At 35.0% G+C, this 21,698-nt stretch overlaps 2 protein-coding genes across 2 annotated transcripts; one reads left to right on the top strand and one right to left on the bottom strand.

The window, feature by feature from the left end:
* Positions 1-7,433: 7,433 nt before the first annotated feature.
* Positions 7,434-15,154, bottom strand: slc25a17 (solute carrier family 25 member 17). Its single transcript, XM_079873811.1, has 9 exons — positions 14,920-15,154; positions 14,538-14,598; positions 14,367-14,433; positions 14,029-14,180; positions 13,100-13,216; positions 12,869-13,017; positions 10,567-10,662; positions 9,610-9,695; positions 7,434-9,464 (listed from the first exon to the last, which is right to left on the bottom strand). Exons 1-9 carry the CDS (start codon positions 14,992-14,994, stop codon positions 9,314-9,316), a joined length of 954 nt encoding a protein of 317 aa, XP_079729937.1. The 5' UTR covers positions 14,995-15,154; the 3' UTR covers positions 7,434-9,313.
* Positions 15,155-16,062: 908 nt separating this feature from the next.
* LOC307167645 (GTPase IMAP family member 9-like) lies at positions 16,063-19,296 on the top strand. Its single transcript, XM_079886903.1, has 4 exons — positions 16,063-16,184; positions 16,482-16,605; positions 16,821-16,898; positions 18,293-19,296. The coding sequence occupies exons 2-4, from the start codon at positions 16,503-16,505 to the stop codon at positions 19,123-19,125; spliced, it is 1,014 nt and encodes a 337-aa protein (XP_079743029.1). The 5' UTR covers positions 16,063-16,184; positions 16,482-16,502; the 3' UTR covers positions 19,126-19,296.
* The last annotated feature ends 2,402 nt before the right edge of the window (positions 19,297-21,698 follow it).

Genomic DNA, 21,698 nt, shown 5'->3' with positions numbered 1-21,698 from the left:
CTGCTGGAATCTATCGCCATGGTGATGAATGATGTCACAACGGGAAAACATGATTGACAGGTGCATTCTGTTTACATCTCAGATTCTCAGCACTGCAGTAAAATTGTTTTGCAAACTCATTTGTTTTCTGTGATATGCTTTTTTTCTTCCCTTTTGTTGGTTCACAGAACATTTCTGTGAAGTAATACTAAAAATATGAGTGGGAGTATTTGCGGTAAGAGAAATGTGCTGAGAGCGACGATGAACACAGGGAAGTTTGGGAAAAGGGACTGCAGAACACCAGATGTACTGTTTGGGCCAGACTGTGAATGTATATAGATGTAGATGTATAGAGATTTGCATATACATATGGGTCAATGACGTGGCGCCTAAATTTTCTGTCCGATTGCATTTTTTCAGGCAAAAATGGGTTTAAATGCCTAAAAAGATACTGCATATTTGTAGTACCTCTCCCATGTATGTACTCACTTTAACTTTTCAAAAACATTTACCTATTTGTTTGTTTTTTTTTGTTATTTAAAGTGTCAAAACATCATGTGGTGCGACCGTCCGGCCATAACTTCTGTTTTGAAAACATCTTTGAAATTACTCTGAATTTATTCAAATTTATATTCTGCACTATTTGGCATGATTTCCAAAATGTTTTGTAATCCTTTAAAAAAATTCAAAGCATTTGCATTTATATTTCCATCATAATATACAAACAAACTTTGTCCGATGATGTCCATTTTATGAAATATCATGTGGTGCGACCATCAAGGAACTACCATTTTGGGACTTATATGTTGAAAACTATTCAAACACAGGAAGTTACATCATAAACCAATTTACCAAGGACCCATGGAAGCAGCAAGCAGGTTTGTAATTCTCTCAAATTGGAAAAAAAAAAAAAACCTTTGTAATGGTTGGTATGTAGTTGCCAAATTTGGATGTCATGTGGTATGACCTCAAAAAAAAAAATTTTATGTTTGCGATATTGCTATATTCACTCACAAAAATAAATGTTTATAAATTTATGGTAGGACATTTACAAAATATAAAACATCTTTATTTAATATCCTAATGATTTTGGGAATAAAAGAAAAATAGATAATTTTGACCCATACAATGTATTGTTGGCTATTGCCACAAATACCCTGTTGGACTTGTGACTGGTTTTGTGATCCAGAGTAACTAATGATTTGCTGCTCAAGAAACATTTCTGATTATTATCAATGTTCATATTTTTGTGGAAACTGTGATACATTTTATATGTCAGGATTATTTGATGAATAGAAAGTTCAAAAGAACAGCATTTATTTGAAATAGAATCTTTCGTAACATTATAGCCTGCGCCTGAATGTGACACTGAATGTGTCCTTGATTAATAAAAGTATTAATTACTTAAAAAAAACTATTGACCCCAAATGTTAACTGTATACAATACTTTTATGAAATAATTAATATCTATAACATTATTATTTGTTAGAAAGAAATTCTAAGTCAAGTTAAATTAAATGGTGCACTTGTGTTTGTGATGTGATTTTTATAAAAAAAAGTTTATTAAATGTTTATGTTCAGGAAAATTCTGTGAAATTTGTATAAAATCTGGTTTAAATCTTTTTTTTGTATAAAATGTATTGTTCATTGATCTCTTTAAATACATTTTTAACTATATAAGGTCTTCGTGTCATTTGGAGCGACCACTTATCATGTGGTGCGACCAATAAAAGCAATCACTGTATTAAATTTAAAATAAAATATCTTATTTCTGTGGCTGAAATATGAATCACTGATTCAGTATGCTTTAGTAAATTATATTTTTAAAACATTTCTATCAGTTTTATGTGATTTACAGGAAAAATAAGTCTGTTAACTAGATTTAAGAAGGCAACTCGGAAATTATAGAACAAAAAATAAGATCATTATTTACAAGAACTCAAAAGAAATGCAAATACTTGGTTTCTAAACACTTTAATTACCAAGAACTTGTAAAAAAATGTTTAAGCATGTTAAGGAAATTAATTAATTTTAAGATAAATCATGGTCGCACCACATGACATTTTTTAAGGCTACGGACAATTCATCTAGATGAAAAAACACTTAAATCACTTAAATTACATTTTTAAAATGAATTTAGGTGTACACAACATCCTTAATGTTTGAACAATTGCAACAGGTATTATGTTTTTTTGTATTTTAAAATTGGCCTGTTGAAAATCCTTATACGTCATTGACCCATATATAGCAGCAAATCAGCCTATTAGAATAATTTCTGAGAGATCATGTGACACTGAAGACTGGAGTAATGATGCCAAACATTCAGCTTTACCATCACAGGAATACATTGTTTAAAAATATTCTAATAGAAATCATTAATTTTCTTAATATTACGTTTTTTGTGTTTTTAAACAAATAAATGCAGCTTTGATGAGAAGGATGGATGGATGGATGGATGGACTTTAAAACTGAGACATCCTGACTCTGACATCCAACACACACTCACGATAATTACACTATACACTTACACAAAATGTATATGATTTATTGATCTTTATGGGAAACTGATGCTCAACTGCTGGGAACATATTGCACTTACTGACATCACTTATCGTACATCACTTTGAAGATTACTGCTTACCCTATTCAGAAGTTACAGTCTTTCCAATACACTGTTTTATTACCTCCCAGCAATTAAAGCAATTAAAGCCAGTACAGAAACAAATTTCTGGGGGTTTTGGCTACTTTTATGGGTGAGGAAAGGAATCAGGATATGACTTAAAGCCAAGCCTCCAGCATAAGCAAGGTCTTTCCCTCAGGTCTTTGAATTGTAAAACTGAGGTCAAGTTTGTTATTTTGGCTTTCGTGGTCAGGCACATTTGCTTTTATCTGGGTCAGAATGCAAAACACCATTATCTCTGGGATGAATTGTCCTTCTACAAATGCTCTCTGGCGTTATTATCGGCTTCAACAGCAGGCAGGATGGTTGTTTCTTGTGTTTACCAAGCTAAACACGTGGGGCATAGACAAGTCAATATTTTAAGACTACACACATCACCAAATAGATGAGGTCACTGAGTCAGAATATCATGCCGTGTGCCTGTTGTCTCTGCAAAGTGGCAGCTGGCTAATCTATGCCAGGAACAGCCAGGCCAACAGTATCCAAGTGGCCCGCAATCCCAACTGACTATCAGTCAGTTTTTTTTTTTTTTTTTTCTGAGATCCATCAGATTACAAAAGCAAAATGTTTCAAGTTGACTTTTACTCCTAGGCTTTATGAATACAAACTAGGGCTGGGTTCGATTTCGATTCACAAGCTTGTGATTCCATTTAATTCAATACCAATTTCATTTCAATTTAATTCGATATTGATTCATTTGGATGTGTATCAGGTATAGTACATGTCAACTTTTCTCAAGGAAAAACGAGAATTCTCATTCTCTGTCTCTCATTCTCTGTCAACTAAAGCTGTAAACTATACAGGGAACCCTGTCAATGGGTACATGACTATTTTAAAGGTTAAAATTAGTTGATTTGTGTAAAATCGAGTAAATTACACAAAAAAAGTTTTTTTTTATTATAATAACCTTTTAAATTACCTACACAATTATGGTTCTAATCGAAGTAGTTTATTTTAAATATAAACATTTAAAGGGTGGCTGTCATAAAAGCTTGTTTTCATGATGGATTTATTCAAACATATGAAATATTGTAGAACACTGTTCATTTTTCTAGCTAACTAACGAGTTTATGGTCACTGAATGGCTTTCCTGAGGTAAATGTAACGTTATGTGACACATGGTTTACAGTACAAGCTGTTTTTTGACATCTCACCACAGTTGAAATGCTAATTGAGCGATAACACGAGACATGATACAAATTACGTTAAGTTGTACAGGATCTTTCAACATACTGTACCTTCTGATGTTCATGTTTATTTCATGCTACCATATACTGTAGGCTAACTAGTAAAGCGAAAGAGATGATCAATTCACATGCCGTTTGAACTATATAAATCTACTACTACTCCAAATTAAAGAGCGCTGAATTTCTGAGAAGTGAAGATAATAACAGGGTTTTGGGAATGCAGAACAGCAGCAAAATAAATACGAGGAGCTGTGAGGTGGAAAATACCCAGAGGTGTTTACGTGTGCCTGTGATTCAGTTACCTGATTTATTCCCTGTTCAAAAGAGTCCGGAGTAATTCCATGTCAGGTGTGACGCACCACCAACTACAAGAAAGAAAATAGGAAAAGAAAGAGCAAAAGATTAGCTAATAAAAAACATGGTCACACTTAAGTTTAGAGTCCAATTCTCACTATTAACTAACTATTAACTGACTTTTGCCTCAATAAACTCCTAATTATTGCCTATAAATAGTTAGTAAGGTCGTTGTTAAGTTTAGGTTGGGGTAAGATTCAGGGATGTAGAAAATGGTCATGCAGAATAAGGCATTAATATTAAGGCTTTATAAGTACTAATAAACAACCAATATCCTAGTGATATGCATGCCAATAAGCAGCTAGTTAATAGTGAGAATTGGGCCCAAAAAAATGTTACCAAAATCATCCCAGAGATCAGTTCACATTAGGGGTATTAGGTAAAACGATCATAAGGATTCGACAATAAGGATTTGCCAGTAGTAGTTTAAATTTTTTTTTCTCACCATGTCAACACAGACCCCACCACAAAAGAATGATCATGTTAAGTATTTTAATATTTGTTCATTTTTATTTTTATTAGAATGTTTAATATATTTAATGTTTTAGAAATACTTATTTTAGAAATATTCATATTTTTCTTCACAAGATTTTTCTTTAAACTACAAAACAAGAAGCTGGAAATGATATAGCTAACAGTCATTTTTGTAGTTTCCACAAAACCATTGTTTTTGCACAGATAGCATTGCTGTTGCAAATTCTGCTGATTTGTCACAAAGATAATGTGAAATACATAACAGAAAGCAAAATGCTTACAAGTTAGCAAAGAATTAAAAATGCTAAAAAGGCGGTAGCCCATAACCAGAAGTCTATCCACATAGAACAGCAGTACCACAACTTAAAGGACAAATCAGACAATCTTAAAGCCCAAATAACACATATTTTAGCTGAAGAATTAATGTGCTTTATCAAAAGTACAAGCTGCACATTTCTGCTGCTGATAAAGCTGAACTTCAACATTCCTTGGAACCTGAGCTTCGAGACAAAAGGACAAAAGTAAGAGTGACTAAAAAGAGGCATGCACAAGAAACATATTAAAGAAATAAGTGAGGACTGTTGTTTTTTATCATTTTAAGCTGGTTTGTCTCAAAGTCTCTATATAGTGTGAAATGAAGCAGAAGTTCGAGTTCATTTTGTCCCACTTTATTGAGTCACTATGAATCATCAGCTGACCTAGTTTATACACACACACACACAGTGTGTGAAGCAGAAGGCATGCCTGTTGATCATAAACTGTGTGGTATATGTTAAATATTGTATATTCATCATGTTTCCAACCAGCAGTTAAAACGCTGATGTGGCAGAAATACAGATCAATAAGTCTTATGCATCATGCAATACATCCCAAGACACTTACAGCAGAACCTTGAACCCATTTATTTTAATACATATTTATAATTCTAGAAATATATTCATATTTTTAATTACCCTATTTATTATAATACATTTTTTATTTATTATTTTAGAAATATATTCATCACAAACCTATTTATTTTAATATATATATAAAAATATATATAAAAAAAATTATTAAAAAATGTCAAACATTTTTTTTAATAAATGTCTAGTTTTAAGAAATACTCACATTCTTTTTCATAAACCTATTTAGCATAATGTAATATTATTAAATAAACAACAAAAAAGGATAACTTTTAAGTTCATTAAAAATCATTTATATTAACAAACCAACAAAATGAATGCAAAACAGGACATTAAACTATTGTTTATAAAGCAATAATGCAGTCATACAGAGATCAAACGCATCTGTATGACCATCAGCATTTACCTAAACTAAGACTTTAGACTTTAACTGAAGTGTCTAAATTATTTTTTCTTTCATACACCTTGGAACTTGGATACCACATTCACATACACTGTGATATTGTACATGGTATGATAATCCCATAAATGTCAAAAACTATTTGGTATTGTTTGTATTATTTACCAAGGTATATTGTCCAAAAACAAAATATATGGCATAACCATAGTACTTTTGGAACAAAGGCAAAATAACACTTTAAAAGCTTTAAATAACATGTTCTAAGAGCTGTCATAATATGCAAACTCACCTAACGACAGATGCATTCAATAAAAGAATAAAGACACCATGTCATGATGCACGTTACATAACAGTCCCACCTTCACAGCATCAGGACCACAAGCACCCTCCTATGCCCACTGTGGTCAAGGTGACCTGTATCCCTAATAATCTTCAGTCATACGCAGGACAACCCCCAAAAAGATGCTGTCTCACCCAGCAAACATATGGCACAGTATCCTGACAAGCAAACTCAGACCATGTGCTTGCTGTTCCCAACTAACGTTCACAATGCAACTTCCAGCAAGCTCATGATGCAATATTAAACACCCTGAAAGTATTGGCTCAAAAGACTGCGCCTGCACAGCGATAGCGCGTCAAACCTAAGCATTAGTTTAACAGTTGTCTTACTTTACAATGGTTGATACATCTCATCATCTATTGGTATTCCAATGGTCTGGACTTGTTAATCGTTTCCGATATCCAGCAAACTTCAACCGGAACCCCGCCCATTTTTATGATCCATCTAATAGTTGGCGAGTACTTAGAAGACTGGCATCGCAAATAACCAATAGGCTCATTTAAATGACTTCCGCGACAGGGACAAACCAGAGCCATATCTGTAAACAAACGAGGTCGACTGTGTTGAACGATGACCTACTAAACCAATCACAGCGCTGCTCGCTGTTCTCGGTGGAATGAGAGGGCCAATCGGAATGCTCATCGGTTGAGGGTGGTAGCTCAGCGTTGAGATTTTACCTTTACTGTCTATGGATTTTACCAAATGTTAAATGAAAGTTAGCTTGTACGTTATTTACAAAATAAAATAAAAAATGTTATATACTATATACTTTAAAGTGTACAAATATCTCCAATAACATAAAAATATTAGGGATTTTTTTTGTGACCCACAATTCGTCTTTGTCTGTTAGTTCAACAATGATGATACTTTATTACAAATATTTGTATAATTTAAATATTTTAACTATTTAAAAAATATATTAATTAGTCACTAAAATCATGGTGACTTGGAAAACTTCTTATGGACTCTAGTCTGAGAATTTTGAGTTGAATAGCGCAAAAAGAGTGATCTTACTGCCTCCTCGAGGACAATTTACGCAATCAACTGTTTGTCTGACCCTGTCAATATTGAGGTTTAAACCTTGAAAGCAAAACAGTTCATACGACTCCATTTTGTACCACATTATCATTGATCAATTATTTTATTGTATAAAAAAATATTACGCAAATTTTATGTGACATCAATTATAAAATCTAAGTAGTCATCAATAAATACAGTAGCCTATGCTAAAGTATTTATAGTTTGAATCATCTGACTGGGTTTGCGATTATTAATATATTAATCAATGTTAATAATCATTCTGACATTTAAGGGAAAAAACATCCACATTTTACATTCATAAACATCTGTAACAGTATGCTGACGATTCCACATCAGCAATGAGAGACTTTTGAAATGATTTTACAGTCCAAATGCATTTTAATATCTGTATGGATTCACATGAGTCTCTCTATAAAGCATGCACATAAGCCTCGGTGTCTTACAGTTTCTCTGTGTGCAAGTGCAACATTCAGAGTTCAGATGTGGTGATTCTGACTCACTAACTGGTTATTCCAGTCCCTTATCAAGAATGATAAAAGTAAGATATTTTAAAGTTCAGGCTGTAGATCTTTTAGGTTAAAGGTCTGTTACAGCCTCAGTGGCTTTGAGTTGTCAAGTAAAATCAAGTACCACTTAAACAGAACCAGAAAAACCAGCCTGGGCTGCCTTTCCCACAAACATCGTAAGCCTAAGTTGATCATAGAAACCACTGGTGGCAATTACGATGCTTTTGGGAAACGCAGCCCTGGTTGTTTCTATATGATACATCAATGCAGGAGGGCTGATCTGAGATCAGGGTCCACTGTTGACAGCAATGATCTCTCTCACAAAACAGATCCGTCACAAGCGTTACATTCCTTTTGACGCTTTGTATCTGGACTGGTATTCGTAAACAAGGTTAGTTCAAAATACTATATAAAATAGTGACCAAGGCATCAAGGCAATTTTGCATTAATGAGTATATTGCATTAATTACTTAAGTGGGGCTGATTTCAGTAATTGTGCATATATATTAATTTGTATTATTACACTATCAGTCAAAAGTTTGGACACACTCCTTATTACTATTCTCAATAAAAGTCATTAAAATACAAAATAACACTAAAGAAAGTAAGAATTACATAAAACCCCCCAAAAAATTCACAAATCAAAAATGACCTATATTTTAGCTGCTTTAAAGTATCCACACTTCATTTCTGGTTTATACTTTCAATCTGGTCATAAATGAATCAGTTTTATTTTAGTATTATTTATATACTATTATAGCATTTATCAATATTTTGAATTAGCTATATATTATATTTTCATTCTAATTGTAGGTTATGTTTTAGTAATTGCTGTGTAATGTAATGTACAATAATGTTTTTCAGTTAAAGTAATTTTAGTACTTAAACTTGTTTATTTCAATTTGACGCAAAGGCAACATTTCTATTTTCATTTAAGCTATTCAAGTTTGTAAGGATTTTATCCAATATCCATATTTAATTTTATTTCAGCTTCATTTCAATTACCGAAAATGACAATAACAACATTGTTCGCTCTTATGACAAATTGCTTGTGATGTTCCTTATTTCAAAGTTTCTTCATATAAAAGCATCTGCTAAATGATCAAATGTCTAGATCACAGCTCTGCACACTCTGGACATTCTTGCAAACAATGAGGTGCATCATGGGATACTGTACTGACGGAGTTTCCATTTATGCTTATCACTAGTTGGTTGAATTTCCTTTCACTATTCAGTCCAACTCAACCATTAAAAAAAAGTTTTGTAGAGCTATTCATATGTTGGCAAAATGCAAACTTGCCTGCAGAGTTTATATCAAGCATGTAAGAGTCAAGTGTGTCTAAACTTTTGACTGGTACTGTATGTTTCGTCCATTTATGAAACACACATCATTTGACCACTGCTCAACACATGAGTTCTCATGTCAGCGCATGAAGTTCCTATGACATCAGTGGGACGTCACTGTGCGTTTGACCCCCATGACCCTGAAGGTGGTGTTGGCAATTTTCTCGTACAGCAAGAACATCAGTGCGGCAGTGAGGACCGTCTGAAGCAGCTTCGCCTCCAGGCCTTTAAACAATCCCAGCATGCCCCACTTCCTGCAGTAAATCAATCAACAAACATGTCAGTTTGACAGTTCAGATGTCATAAGATAATAACATGTGTGAGTGAGCTAAGCTACTAAAAATGAACTGCAGAATGGATTACGTGTGTGTCTGAGAGTCTGAGTGTGTGTAATTGCACCTGACTCTATTGATGAGCAGATACATGACAGATCTCAGGCTATTCAGGAGTTTGGACTGATCTGCAGGCCTGCCATGCTGTCCGAACTGAACACAGAGGGACAGGACAGGTTAAATAGACCATATTATCAGTACACAAACAAAATAAAAACTTTAGAAGAGGTGTGGATTCCTAATGTCTAACAGTGGTTCTGAACTGGTGAGCAGGTCTGTTCTGATAGGGACAGAAGAGAAAAATAATGCTAAATGATTACAAGCAAATTGATCTAACCATATAACCGTGGATAGTTAAGAGAGATAAATAAATCCACTCTTAAAAGGGAGGAGAAAATGCTTCCCTCAACTATCTTTTGTTGTTGACATCAGTGGTCTCGTTCAATCAAACTATACAGTATTTTGGTATATATATGTTTTTATTCAACTTTATTTTATTCCTGTGATCAAAGCTGAATTTTCAGCATCATTACTCCAGTCTTCAGTGTCACATGATCCTTCAGAAATCATTCTAATACGATGATTTGCTGCTCTAGAAACATTTCTTATTATTATCAATGTTGAAAACAGTTGTGGTAATTCATATTTTTTTGTTTAAAACGTGATTATTTGGTGAATAGAAATTTTGGTAACACTTTACAATAAGGTTTCATTAGTTAACATTAGTAAACTACATGAACTAATAATGAACTGCACTTCTACAGCAATTATTAGTCTTTGTTCATGTTATTTTAAACATTTACTAATACATTATTAAAATCAAAGGTTGTATTTGTTAACATTAGTAAATACACTGTGAACTAACATGAACAAACAATGAACAGCTTGAATTATGGAGGATGGATAAAATTTCTTTCAAAAAAGTATGAATTCATTTCAAAATGTCTTTCTTAGTGACCCCAAACATTTGAATGTACATGAGACCTGCTTGGGTAAATTTAATCCAAATGTATTGTGGTCTTACCCGTAGAACCGACTGAACTGTCTGTAGTGGGTAGGTTATGGTGGTTGCTATGGCTTTAGCAATGGCTCCAATAAGAAACACCTCCACCGAGGACAGCTATTAACAATCAGACAGAATCATAGTGAAACATATCAATTAAAGGTATAGTTCACCCTAAAATGAAAATCAATCATTTCAATCACAATTGAACACATTGCAAACCCATTTACAGTCACCCTGTCAACACAGAGGAAACAGCACATTTAAAGGGTTAGTTCACCCAAAAATGAATATTCTGTCAGTAATTACTCACCCTCATGTTGTTCCAACCCCGTAAGGCCGTGTGTCCACCGAAGCGTTTTTAGCCAGCTGAAAACGCTAGACGCTCTGCTGAAAACGCCTAGCTGTGGGCGCTTGAGAGCATTTTGGCAGCGCAGCGTTTTTTCAGTTGAGACACTTCATTGCTATGATACAGAATATCCGCAGCACAGTTTACTTGTAACTGAGTTCGCAGATAATTTGTTTCATACTAAAAATTTATTTTTCATTCATTTTGTTCGGTTAGCTCTGCTGGTTGATGTCGTTGTACAGAAAGAATGTTGTGACAGTTGGTCGGTGTGGTATATGTCCCGCCCCTCCTCCACTGTGATTGGACGGCTAGGTAAAATGTGACAGTGATGAGCGCTGCGTTTTATCCAAAGTTGAACATTCTTCAACTCTCGGCGACCTGTAAAAAACGCCGAGCACTCAGAGCTTCAGCGTTTTAAAAACGCTCAGCGCCTCGTTGCGCTCATAGCGTTTTAAAAATGCGGCACTCCCATTGAAAAAACACGCCATCCGCGTGAAAAAAACGCTTTGGTGGACACACGGCCTAAGACTTTAGTTCATCTTCAGAACATAAATTAAGATATTTTTGATGAAATCTGAGAGCTGGATCACTTCTTCATAGGCTTCTATGTAATCGATATCTGCCATCCCAGAAAAGTTAGTAAAGACATTGTTAAAATAGTCCAAGTGACTACAGTGGCTCAACCTTAAGTTTATCAAGCGACGAGAATACTTTTTGTGCACAAAAACCCCCCAAAATAACAACTTTATTCAACTCTTCATTTTCTTCTGTGTGGGCATCTGAGTGAGTTCGCGAGAGCGTCACGACGTATGCGTGAGAACTGAGAAGATGACGCTCATGATCATTTGATGGGAAAGTGTGAAAGGTAAGCTATTCATTTTACGGCATTGGTAAGGCACTTTTACGTTTTCTCGTTGGTTTCTCACGATTCGGACATTCAGTAAATGCACACTTTAGAACCATTTTAAACACTACATCGAGACCCATCTGCGTCATCTTCTCAGTTCTCACGCATGCGTCGTGGCGCTTTCGCGAACTCACTCAGAGGCCCACAGAAGAAAATGAAGAGTTGAATAAAGTCGTTATTTTTTTGTGCACAAAAAGTATTGATAAACTTAAGGTTGAGCCACTGTAGTCACTTGGACTATTTTAACAATGTCTTTACTAACTTTTCTGGACCGGCAGATGAAATTACCTAGCAGCCTATGAAGGAGTGAGACAGCTCTCAGATTTCATCAAAAATATCTTAATTTGTGTTCCGAAGATGAACGAAAGTCTTACGGGGTTGGAACAACATGAGGGTGAGTAATTACTGACAGAATTTTCATTTTTGGGGTGAACTATCCCTTTAAGTTTAAACCAAAAAGCCTGATTTGAATTTAAACTTTAATGGAACTTCAATGGAAACTGAATGTTCTGTGACATCATACATGTTTGCATAATCGTATTGCTATATCACTATGGAATCAATACACTATCTGTGGAGTGGTTTACTCATCCTCGACAGATGCTCGCTCATGAGTGCTGAATGGGCATATCCACTCTAACATTTCTAATCGTCATCTGCACACTCTACAATATCAGAAATGCTGTGGTTACCGTTTCCCAGGCAACAGAGATCTTGTGAACAGACTCATCTGTTTATTCATGTGCTGTCATAATCAGGTCTGCTGAGAAAAACCTCTAAATGAAGATAATCCATTACTGCACTGTCCTTAAAGCTACACTGTGTAACTTTTTAAGTTGATTCTTAGCAAAAAACACTTTGTTCTATCAAAAGTATATGTGCTCATTCATGTGTAATTACTTCCACCAACTAATAGAGTATTCTCGTAAGCGTAAAATCTGCCATTTATAATACAAACGAGCGAGTCGCTCGAATGGCGGCAGCCATGTTGCGCCTCCATCTTGAAAATACATTAGAACATTATAAAAGAAGTCCCCAGAAGACTGTCTTTGTATCAGTAGTCTAACCTCTCTGCTCACACCCCTCAGGAGATGCCTTTTCAGACCCTCGTAGATCATGAACTGCACAGCTGGATTGAGCACCAGCAGCAGGGAGGGAAACGTCCCGTTCCATAACGCTCCCACTCCTTCCTGCTGCATGATCTGTACAAACGCATCTGAAGAGAGACCGGTCAACTAATGATATCACACATTTTAATTAAAGGGAATGAAATTAGTATCATGTCTGATATATTTTACCCATAATTCCTCTGTAGTGTGTGGGCTGTATGTCCTCATTTCTGAATTTCGCGCCCTGCAGTTTCAGTCTGGTATTGACTACCCAGAGTGGAGTGGTCACAAGAACATTCACTACACCTAAAGGCAGACAGTTAGCTTTATTTTAGTGCATGCATATAGTAGAAGATGAGGAAACATGAAATATAATATAATATATATATATATATATATATATATATATATATATATATATATATATATATATATATATATATATATATATATATATATTAATACCATTGCCAAAAATAATTTGAATATATACACAACTGGCCTAAAGTTTGGAATAAATAAGATAATAAATTTAGAAAGAAGTCTCTTATGCTCACCAGCTTTTATTTGATCAAAAATACAATAAAGAGAGTAATATTGTGAAATATTATTGCAATTTAAAAGAACTGTTTTCTATTTTAATATATTTTAAAATGTAATTTATTCCTGTGATGTCAAAGCTGAATTTTCAGCATCATTACTCCAGTCTTCAGTGTCACATGATCCTTCAGAACATTTCCGATTATTCTCAATGTTGAAAACAGTTGTGCAGCTTAATATTTTTGTGGAAACCATGATAAAGTACCACTACTTTTATTTATTAAGGATGCATTAAATTTATTAAAAAGTGACATTTTATGAAAGGTTTCTATTTAAAATAAATGTTGTTCTTTGTATTAAATATTAAATCAAATATATTCAAGCAAAAGTCATTTATACACATTTATTCATTTTAAATGATAATAATATTTCATAATATTACTGTAATTATGATCAAATATCATGGGGCAGTTGTGGCCTAATGGTTAGAGAGTCAGACTTCTCGTAATATAAAGGGAAACTGAGCTTTCCTGCTTTCCTCTGAGAAGCACATACAGTACATTTTCAAATAAGCAAACCTGCAGCAATGCCAATGACGAGGTCTCGCCCTGGCGTTGACCTCTGACCTTGCAGCCAGGCGGCCTTCAGACTATGGAAACAATAGAAGTAGACGAAGTTTGAGCAACAGAGGCTGCAGATTACAGGGAACCAGCCTCTATATGGAGCTAACCTGAGGAGAGAGAGAGAGAGAGAGAGAGAGAGAGAGAGAGAGAGAGAGAGAGAGAGAGAGAGAGAGAGAGAGAGTTTAAAAAAAGACTGGTTATTGGTTATGCTTGCAACCTGAAATAAAATGAAAAAGACCTTCAGGCTTAGATGATGCCACATGCATTGATTTAATGCATGTAAAATAACTTACAGACCCTCTTCCTTGATGATCTCCGACAGAATGGCTGGAGTAGATTTGGCTTTCCGCTTTTCATCAACTGCACAGAAACAGAAAGAAATGTGGTCACATATTTTAAAACACAGAAAACAGAACATAAAGGGGCAAAAGGGAAATAAAAAATCAATCTGTTTCACTGTTTACCTTGCAGCCGAAGCCGAGCTGTGTCAAGAGGAAAGAAAACAGTCATTGCTGTAACACTGCCCTGCAAACAAATTACTTATATTAAAAAGATTATATATGTGTGTGTGTGTGTGTAAATTTACCATATTCGATTTTTTGTGTCAATATTTTAATATGCTGACTTTAAAGGTTCAAAGCAATCAAAATCCACATTTTATGAAGACTTATTGATTTCTTTATTTTTCCTCGACTTGTTTTTAATGCTGTCATGCAGCAGGTGGAGTTCAGAAAAGCAGATCAAAGTGTGTGATAACTGTACATGTGTCATCGTTCAAAAAGCCGTAAATGAGATCATATAAAAACCCTACAGATGTGACGTGATCATGTAAAGCTGAGTTTTTACCATCGCACCGGCGACTGCATGCACGAGACTCTCGTATGAAAACACATCCAGGAGTTTCAGATCTTTAGATCCCATCCTCGCAAACTGGAAGATGCAACTGCAAAGTGACTTTCTTTTTTGCTAATTTATTTAGATTGCAAACAAATGATATGGTTTCTGAGTTCAGAATTGGGAGTGATACACAGCTCCAGCAGATATTTCCCTGTCAACATCAAGCTGATCAACTTCCGGGTTCGTTTGAGCCAATGAAAAGGCTTGTAGAAATTTCCTCAACGATGATTGGACAAAAGTTGTTCTTGACCTCGCGTTGTGTAGAAATGTAAACCCCTCCCACAGGTTTGAATAAAGGGGAACTATAAGCGATTTTTTTATTATTATTACGCTGACACTTTCTAGGGGAAATATGACAAATAACTGTCTCAGATAAGATGAAATGGGTTTCTTTTTCAAATCTTTCCAGCTGACAATATATTTCTGAAGGATCATGTGACACTGAAGACCGGAGTCATGACTGATTAAAATTCAGCTTTGTATCACAGAAATAAATTATATATTAAATATATTCAAATAGAAAATTAAATATATTTTATTATTTAATTTTATATTATTTTAAATTGTAATAATATTTCACAATATCAGCCTACTGTTTTTTCTGTATTTTTATCAAATAAATGCTGGCTTGATGAGCACAGGAGACTTAAAAAACAGAAGACTAGGTAGATATAGACATAGATATTTTGAAATGCAACCATACAGCTCAGACTACAGTGAAGTATCTTTGTGACTGTGCACACAGGTGCAGGTGTGTGCTCAGATGTTGTCAGTTTAATCTACTCTGTTACTCAGGTTGAAATCTAGCTTCCACTCTCAAGGCTGGAGGAGCATTTTTCATTTAGGGGTGAATTCAGGTTGAGTGGGACACTTTTTGCCATTGAGATGACTGGGGAAAAGTGTCCCAATCAACCTGAATTCACCCAACAAAAAAGTGCTTGCCAAACACACTCTATATTCCAGACTAACATGTTAAACGAGTCCTCATGCCTCAATGGAAGACACGCTTGTTGAGTGAAGTGATTGCATCCTTTAACAAGACCAGCCCTCTAACTAAAGTCGATACCTGTGTGGAATATTTTACATATCTTCCACAACAAACACAGCATATGAACCCTGCAAATTTCCTCGTCTCATGCAAGTGCGGAGGTGCTGATCAGTGCATGTATTATAGTACATAAACAGGCTTAACACTATTAACTTTACCAACTGTGGTAAGTCGCTGTCTCATTTCTTTGATGTTATGATCAGAATAAACAGAGTAAAACTAAACTTTTCATAAAAATAACTGATAAGAGACTTTTTTTTCTTCTTGTTTTAAGCATAAATCTAAGGAAAGTTAGAGAGGTTTATGCTTAAAACAAGAAAAAGACATGCTAACAAGATAAGAAAAACAAACCCTTTTTCTCTAAATGTATCTTATCTTTAAATTTAATATTTTTACTGAAAAACAGGACAAAAAAATGGTTTTCTGCAGCATGATACTTGAAATTCTCTTCTTTTTACATCAGAAAATTACTCTTCAGGATAAGATGGACAGTAAGAAGGCAGATGAAGATATAGACGAGTCTGAGGAAGATGGGATCGACTTTGAGGAAGAGGAGAATGATTCAGCATTGGACTCATCAACGGGCTGTGAGTCACAGAGTTAAACGTTTACAACTTCTTATGACATCCCAAAAAGCCATACAATTCCATTCAATATTCCAACAGTCAATGACTATCAACTTTAAGATCAGGGACATCAAGGTCTATCATTTAAAAAAAGTGAAGATTACATAGAAATTGGTCTGTCAACACAAAATGTGTTTTGTGTGTGAGAACTTAATAACACAATATTTTATTCACAGATGCAACATCTGAAAAACTGTATGAAAATGTGCAGAACTTAGAGAAAACCAGTTTAACTGCATCAACAGACTTACAAGGTAAAACATTTAATGACACCCATATTTTCACATTTTAAAGGGGACATATCATGCTAAATCCACTTTTTTAGCCCTTAAATGCTTTTTGTTGTATATTTGGAGTGTTTAGAAGTACAGAAAAGTTGAAATTATTCTCTTCAGGTGTTTCGTTGATATCTTTATATTCTGTTTTGGTCATATTTTTCAACCTGTTCCGATTTTTCTGTTATCTATGACGTTTTGTGAACTATTACGTCACAGTATTTGCAGCGGAACTGCCAAATAAGGACATTGACTTCCAGCCCAACACTTCGAGCAATCCGCCATTTTTATTTCTCGCTGCAATTTTGTAGTCCAAGCTAAAAGATGCAGAAGTTACGAGAGGGTAAGTTAAAATGTTCGGTGGTTGGATGTAGTAACCCACACGCTTCATTACACCGTCTAATGTAGATGAACTGCTGCGCTTGTGACAGGGCGCATGTTTAACTGAAAGAACGAGCAGAGAGAGAGAGACCCGGTCGCGCGCACGCACTCTCTCTCTCTCTTCGGAGCCAGGCGAAAGTGTAAACAAGACACCGTCTCCAAACTAGACGCTGTCTTGCTCTCTCTCCCTCGCACATATTAATCAAAATAAATCGACACGGTGGTAAAAGGTCGGAAGACCAAAGTTTCATGTGTAAATACAGTAACACACCATTGCAATACATCCATATGAAGACGTTGTTCTGCAGGTTCGTCGTCTTCATTTTCATCTCGCTCCGGCTCCGACTCTGGCTCGAACATGTAAGGCTGGCTGGACAAGTCTTCCGTTGTTGACATTTTGTTAATAACGTGTGAATAAAAAGTTTCTGTGCCGCTATAATCGTATCTCTGCTATCAAACTACAAAAATGGCCGAACGGGGTGGAGTTGAACCTCTGCAAACTGGAGAGGGGGCGGGGTATGAAGTGTCTCAATTGTATTTAAAGAGACCGCACCAAAACGAGTTGCTCTCAGACGCACATCAGAAAAGGGGTAGAAAGGGGGCTTGTGGAGCTATAATAATGAGGAATTCAGACCCAAGCATTGCAGTTCCGCTTTATATAGACTACAAATGTATGATTTATATGTTAAAAGGAACGATTTAAAAGCATGATATGTCTCCTTTAAACGTTTATAATCAGTTAGAAAACAATGTAGTGTCAACCTGTACTGAAGTTATTTTGATTAAAGATTATGATGGCACATGAATTTAAAAAAATAATAATAAATAATGACATGCATTATAATAAATGCTGCATTTTTCCCCATAAAAAATTAGAAATGTCAATTTTGATTTCATGGTGACTTTAAAATGATTTTGGAGAGACTATGAGGGTTAAGCAGTTATATTAAACTCTTATATTGTATGATTGAAACATTTCATGATTTTGGCAGAGGAATTGCGCATCATGTTACTGGGGGCGAGGGGATCTGGAAAAAGCTCAACTGGAAACACCATCCTCAGTCGGAACGCCTTCGACACGGACATGCAACTGAGCAGAGTCACCCAGTTCTGTGAACGAGCATCTGGAAACATCAACGACCGGCCAGTGGCCGTAATCGACACGCCGGGACTGAACAGGATAGGCCACACAGAGAAGAGAGTGACCCGAGAGATCCTGAAGTCCACCTCGCTCTATTCTCCAGGACCACATGTGTTTCTGCTGGTTATGCCTGTTGGGAACTTAAGTAATGATGACAAAAGCATGCATAAGCTTATTGAGAGCATGTTTGGGCAGAGCATCTGGAAGTACACCATCATTGTGTTCACTCACGGAGATCGTCTGGAGGGGAAGACGGCGAATGATGTTATCGCATACTCGGACAAGGAGCTACGCAGTTTCATCCATAAGTGCAGCGGTGGGTTTCTGTTTTTCAATAACAAGGACACGACAAACTACGAGCCCGTGACAGAACTCCTAAAGAAAGTCGAGACCCTTGTGGCCATCAATGGAAAGAGCTGCTACACAACGTCTTTCTACCCGGCCTCTGAGAGAAAGATCAAGAAGAAAATGGAGAAAGTTTTAGAGATGAGAAAAGACCAGATTGCACAGAAAGAGAGAGAGCTGATGATACTCTGCAAAACTGAGCAGGAGGTGGAGAGAAAAAAGCAGGAACTCTGGAGAATGGAAGAAGATTGTGCAAGAAAAATGGCTGAGAATCCAGCCAAACAAAAAATGTCCATCAAACTAGCCAAACGGCACCCAGACCGAAAGTCTTCCATTTAGAGACTTGCCCAATTATATGCTTGTGTTTTTATATGGATATTTGTCCGGGTTGCACAGTGAGATAGAAATGGACAGGGCAAATTCTTCTAATGTATTTTTTGTTTGACTGAGCAAAATTGTGTTTTTTTTTAATGTTTTTTTTATGAAACTTGCCTATATTCAAGTGTTGATAAAAAAAAAAGAATGCATGAAGCTAGAATAAAAAGTTTATATATATATATATATATATATATATATATATATACATATATATATATATATATATATATATATATATATACATATATATATATATATATATATATATATATATATATATATATAAAGCAGAGGGTCTGTTCTGTCTTTTGATATATTGAATATTCAGATATTCATACAACAAAATATTCTGGGGGCCATTAAATTTTTGTGAAAATGCAATCAAAAACACTGGCAGGGAAAGAGTTAATGCTCTTAAAGGCGCACTATGCAACTTTATTTTGTTCAAAATGAACAACATTTAAATAATAAAGTAAGTAGCTTAATAGTACATTTGAACAGGTATAATTAAGCATTAAAACAACTTAAGAAAATATATATTGCTAAACAAATTAAACCAATGAATATGATTTATATTCTTTTGGTTTCTCTACCTACCTAATATATTTGAAAATTCCAAATGCGATGGAAATACAGGTGTCAGTATCGGTGAGTAGGCTACCAAAAATGAAAGTATCGGGTATCTGCCTAGTTCTAAAAAGTGGTATAGGTGCATTCCTAACGAGAACTGAGGGATTGGAAATGTTGTAAAAGAGACTCTGAGATGGGGTTTTTATCACTCAACAGGTGATTAAGGTATTTTATTGAACAGATAAACTGCCATGTAGCTCTCCAACAGAGTTCATTGTAAAGTATTATCTATTGTGAAGGGTCATTTCATTATGGTTGTTGTAGCTGTGCTGGAATTTAATTTCAAGGAAGTACCGTGTCTATTAATGGGTAAAGCAACAGTAACGTCTTCAGCTAATAGCTTGAGATCCGTTCCGTATAAACTGGTTATATCTCTTAAGCCTAATAGTGTATGTTTTATGAACAGCAGGATAATCTCTCTCTTTTGATTATGAGTAAGAACCAGATTCATCTGCACAGTCACAGAGAGTCGAAGCTAAACCAAAATAATTGTAACCCTTCTTCTCTGTCGGCGATTACTCCAGTCTCTTCATTGTAGGTAGCATAAATGAAACACGAGTTACAATGGTGATAATTCACGTTTCTTCTTTAATCAGAAGCCGCCTAACTCGCCTACAACTCACTTCTCTTCTCTCCTCTTTTTTTCTTCCAGCACGCTCTGCCTTAAAGGGGCAGGAGCACAAAATAACCTCTACACAAATATAGGCTATATATAAAACTTTGTATAAGACAAATAAAAATGTATGAAAAACATTTTCTTAAATAGATTATTATTGTTTAACATCTGTTTCTTTTCCCAAAGTAAAAAAATAAATTTACAAATAGTGAAATAAAATAAAAGAATGCACTAGCAAATTTAAGGTTATACAATGTTCTTCTGCAAAATGCATGAAGTTTGTTTTTTTAACTGCTAGAGGGCCAAAAACTACATAGTGCACTTAAAAAAAAATAATGTAGATTAAATAGGCCTACATTTGCTATATTAATTGTTAAAATTTTACATTTTTTGAACAGTGTCCTTGACCCACTTTTGGAGTGTATTACAGAGGCTCCTCAAAACTAAATCAAATCAAATCACATAAAAATTAAAAATAAAATAAAAATAATGATTCTACTCAATTAAGTTATGATGCAACTAAGCTGAATCAACTAAGTTGAATAATAAAGATACCTCATGTACAAACATATCTTCCCCTTGCAATCTAAATGAATTACTGCACCACAAATCTCCATCACTCCATAAGACATAAAACTTGATATTCAATGTGACAAATTCAATTATCACTATTATTCAATAAAGAAAAATTAGATGTAACCTCAAAAATGTTCCAGTGGAATAAATCTGGATGAAATGTCAAAATAAAAAAGCAAAGCCTTTTTAGTCTTCAAATTCCGGTCAGGTATGACTCTCTCAACTGATCTGTTGTAGTTTTTCACTGATTGATCTGGGGAAAAAATATTTCATGATTATAAACACAACAAGGGGAAATGAGCATCATTTTATCTGCTGCCTGTACCATTCTTAAATGTGATACGTAGAACACCAGAGTAAAAATGAATTCTATTCAGGATAAAAAGAAATAACAAACCAAAACCTAATTATGTTTCCGACATAGCTGTAAAGCAACTGTGATTGTTTTTTTCCTTCCTCTTGAGTTTCACTTAGATGTGTCAGAGATTCTTTCTTTCAAACCTCTTGCAGTTGATGCTTAAATACTAAAGTACTCAGTTAACACTGGGTTGACTACATGCTCATGTTATTCCGTCATCCTGGGGATCGTCCTGTCTAAGTGCTGCCCTCCACTGCTTAAAAGACTATACTGAAGTACAACAGTAAATGACCTACTGCAAGTATGCCTTTCAAAGTGTCAGTTTTTTTAATGGCAAGTCAGTTTGCCATTTGT

Source organism: Squalius cephalus (genome assembly GCF_949319135.1).
Source record: "Squalius cephalus genome assembly, chromosome: 1".
Taxonomy (NCBI): domain Eukaryota; kingdom Metazoa; phylum Chordata; class Actinopteri; order Cypriniformes; family Leuciscidae; genus Squalius; species Squalius cephalus.
The sequence above is the reverse complement of the archived record's forward strand: the minus strand, read 5'-3'. Positions and strand labels throughout refer to the sequence as shown.

Bases quoted from the DNA above. Each gene is read 5' to 3' on its own strand.
- LOC307167645 (XM_079886903.1), top strand. From the start codon at position 16,503: ATGGACAGTAAGAAGGCAGATGAAGATATAGACGAGTCTGAGGAAGAT. The intron at 16,606-16,820 runs GTGAGTCACAGA...TTTTATTCACAG, and splicing joins ATTGGACTCATCAACGGGCT to ATGCAACATCTGAAAAACTG. The intron at 16,899-18,292 runs GTAAAACATTTA...TGATTTTGGCAG, and splicing joins TGCATCAACAGACTTACAAG to AGGAATTGCGCATCATGTTA.
- slc25a17 (XM_079873811.1), bottom strand. From the start codon at position 14,994: ATGGGATCTAAAGATCTGAAACTCCTGGATGTGTTTTCATACGAGAGT. The intron at 13,217-14,028 runs GTTTGCTTATTT...GTCTGCCTTTAG, and splicing joins CGTCATTGGCATTGCTGCAG to GTGTAGTGAATGTTCTTGTG. The intron at 10,663-12,868 runs GTTAGACTACTG...GATTGTTAATAG, and splicing joins TGAGGGGTGTGAGCAGAGAG to CTGTCCTCGGTGGAGGTGTT.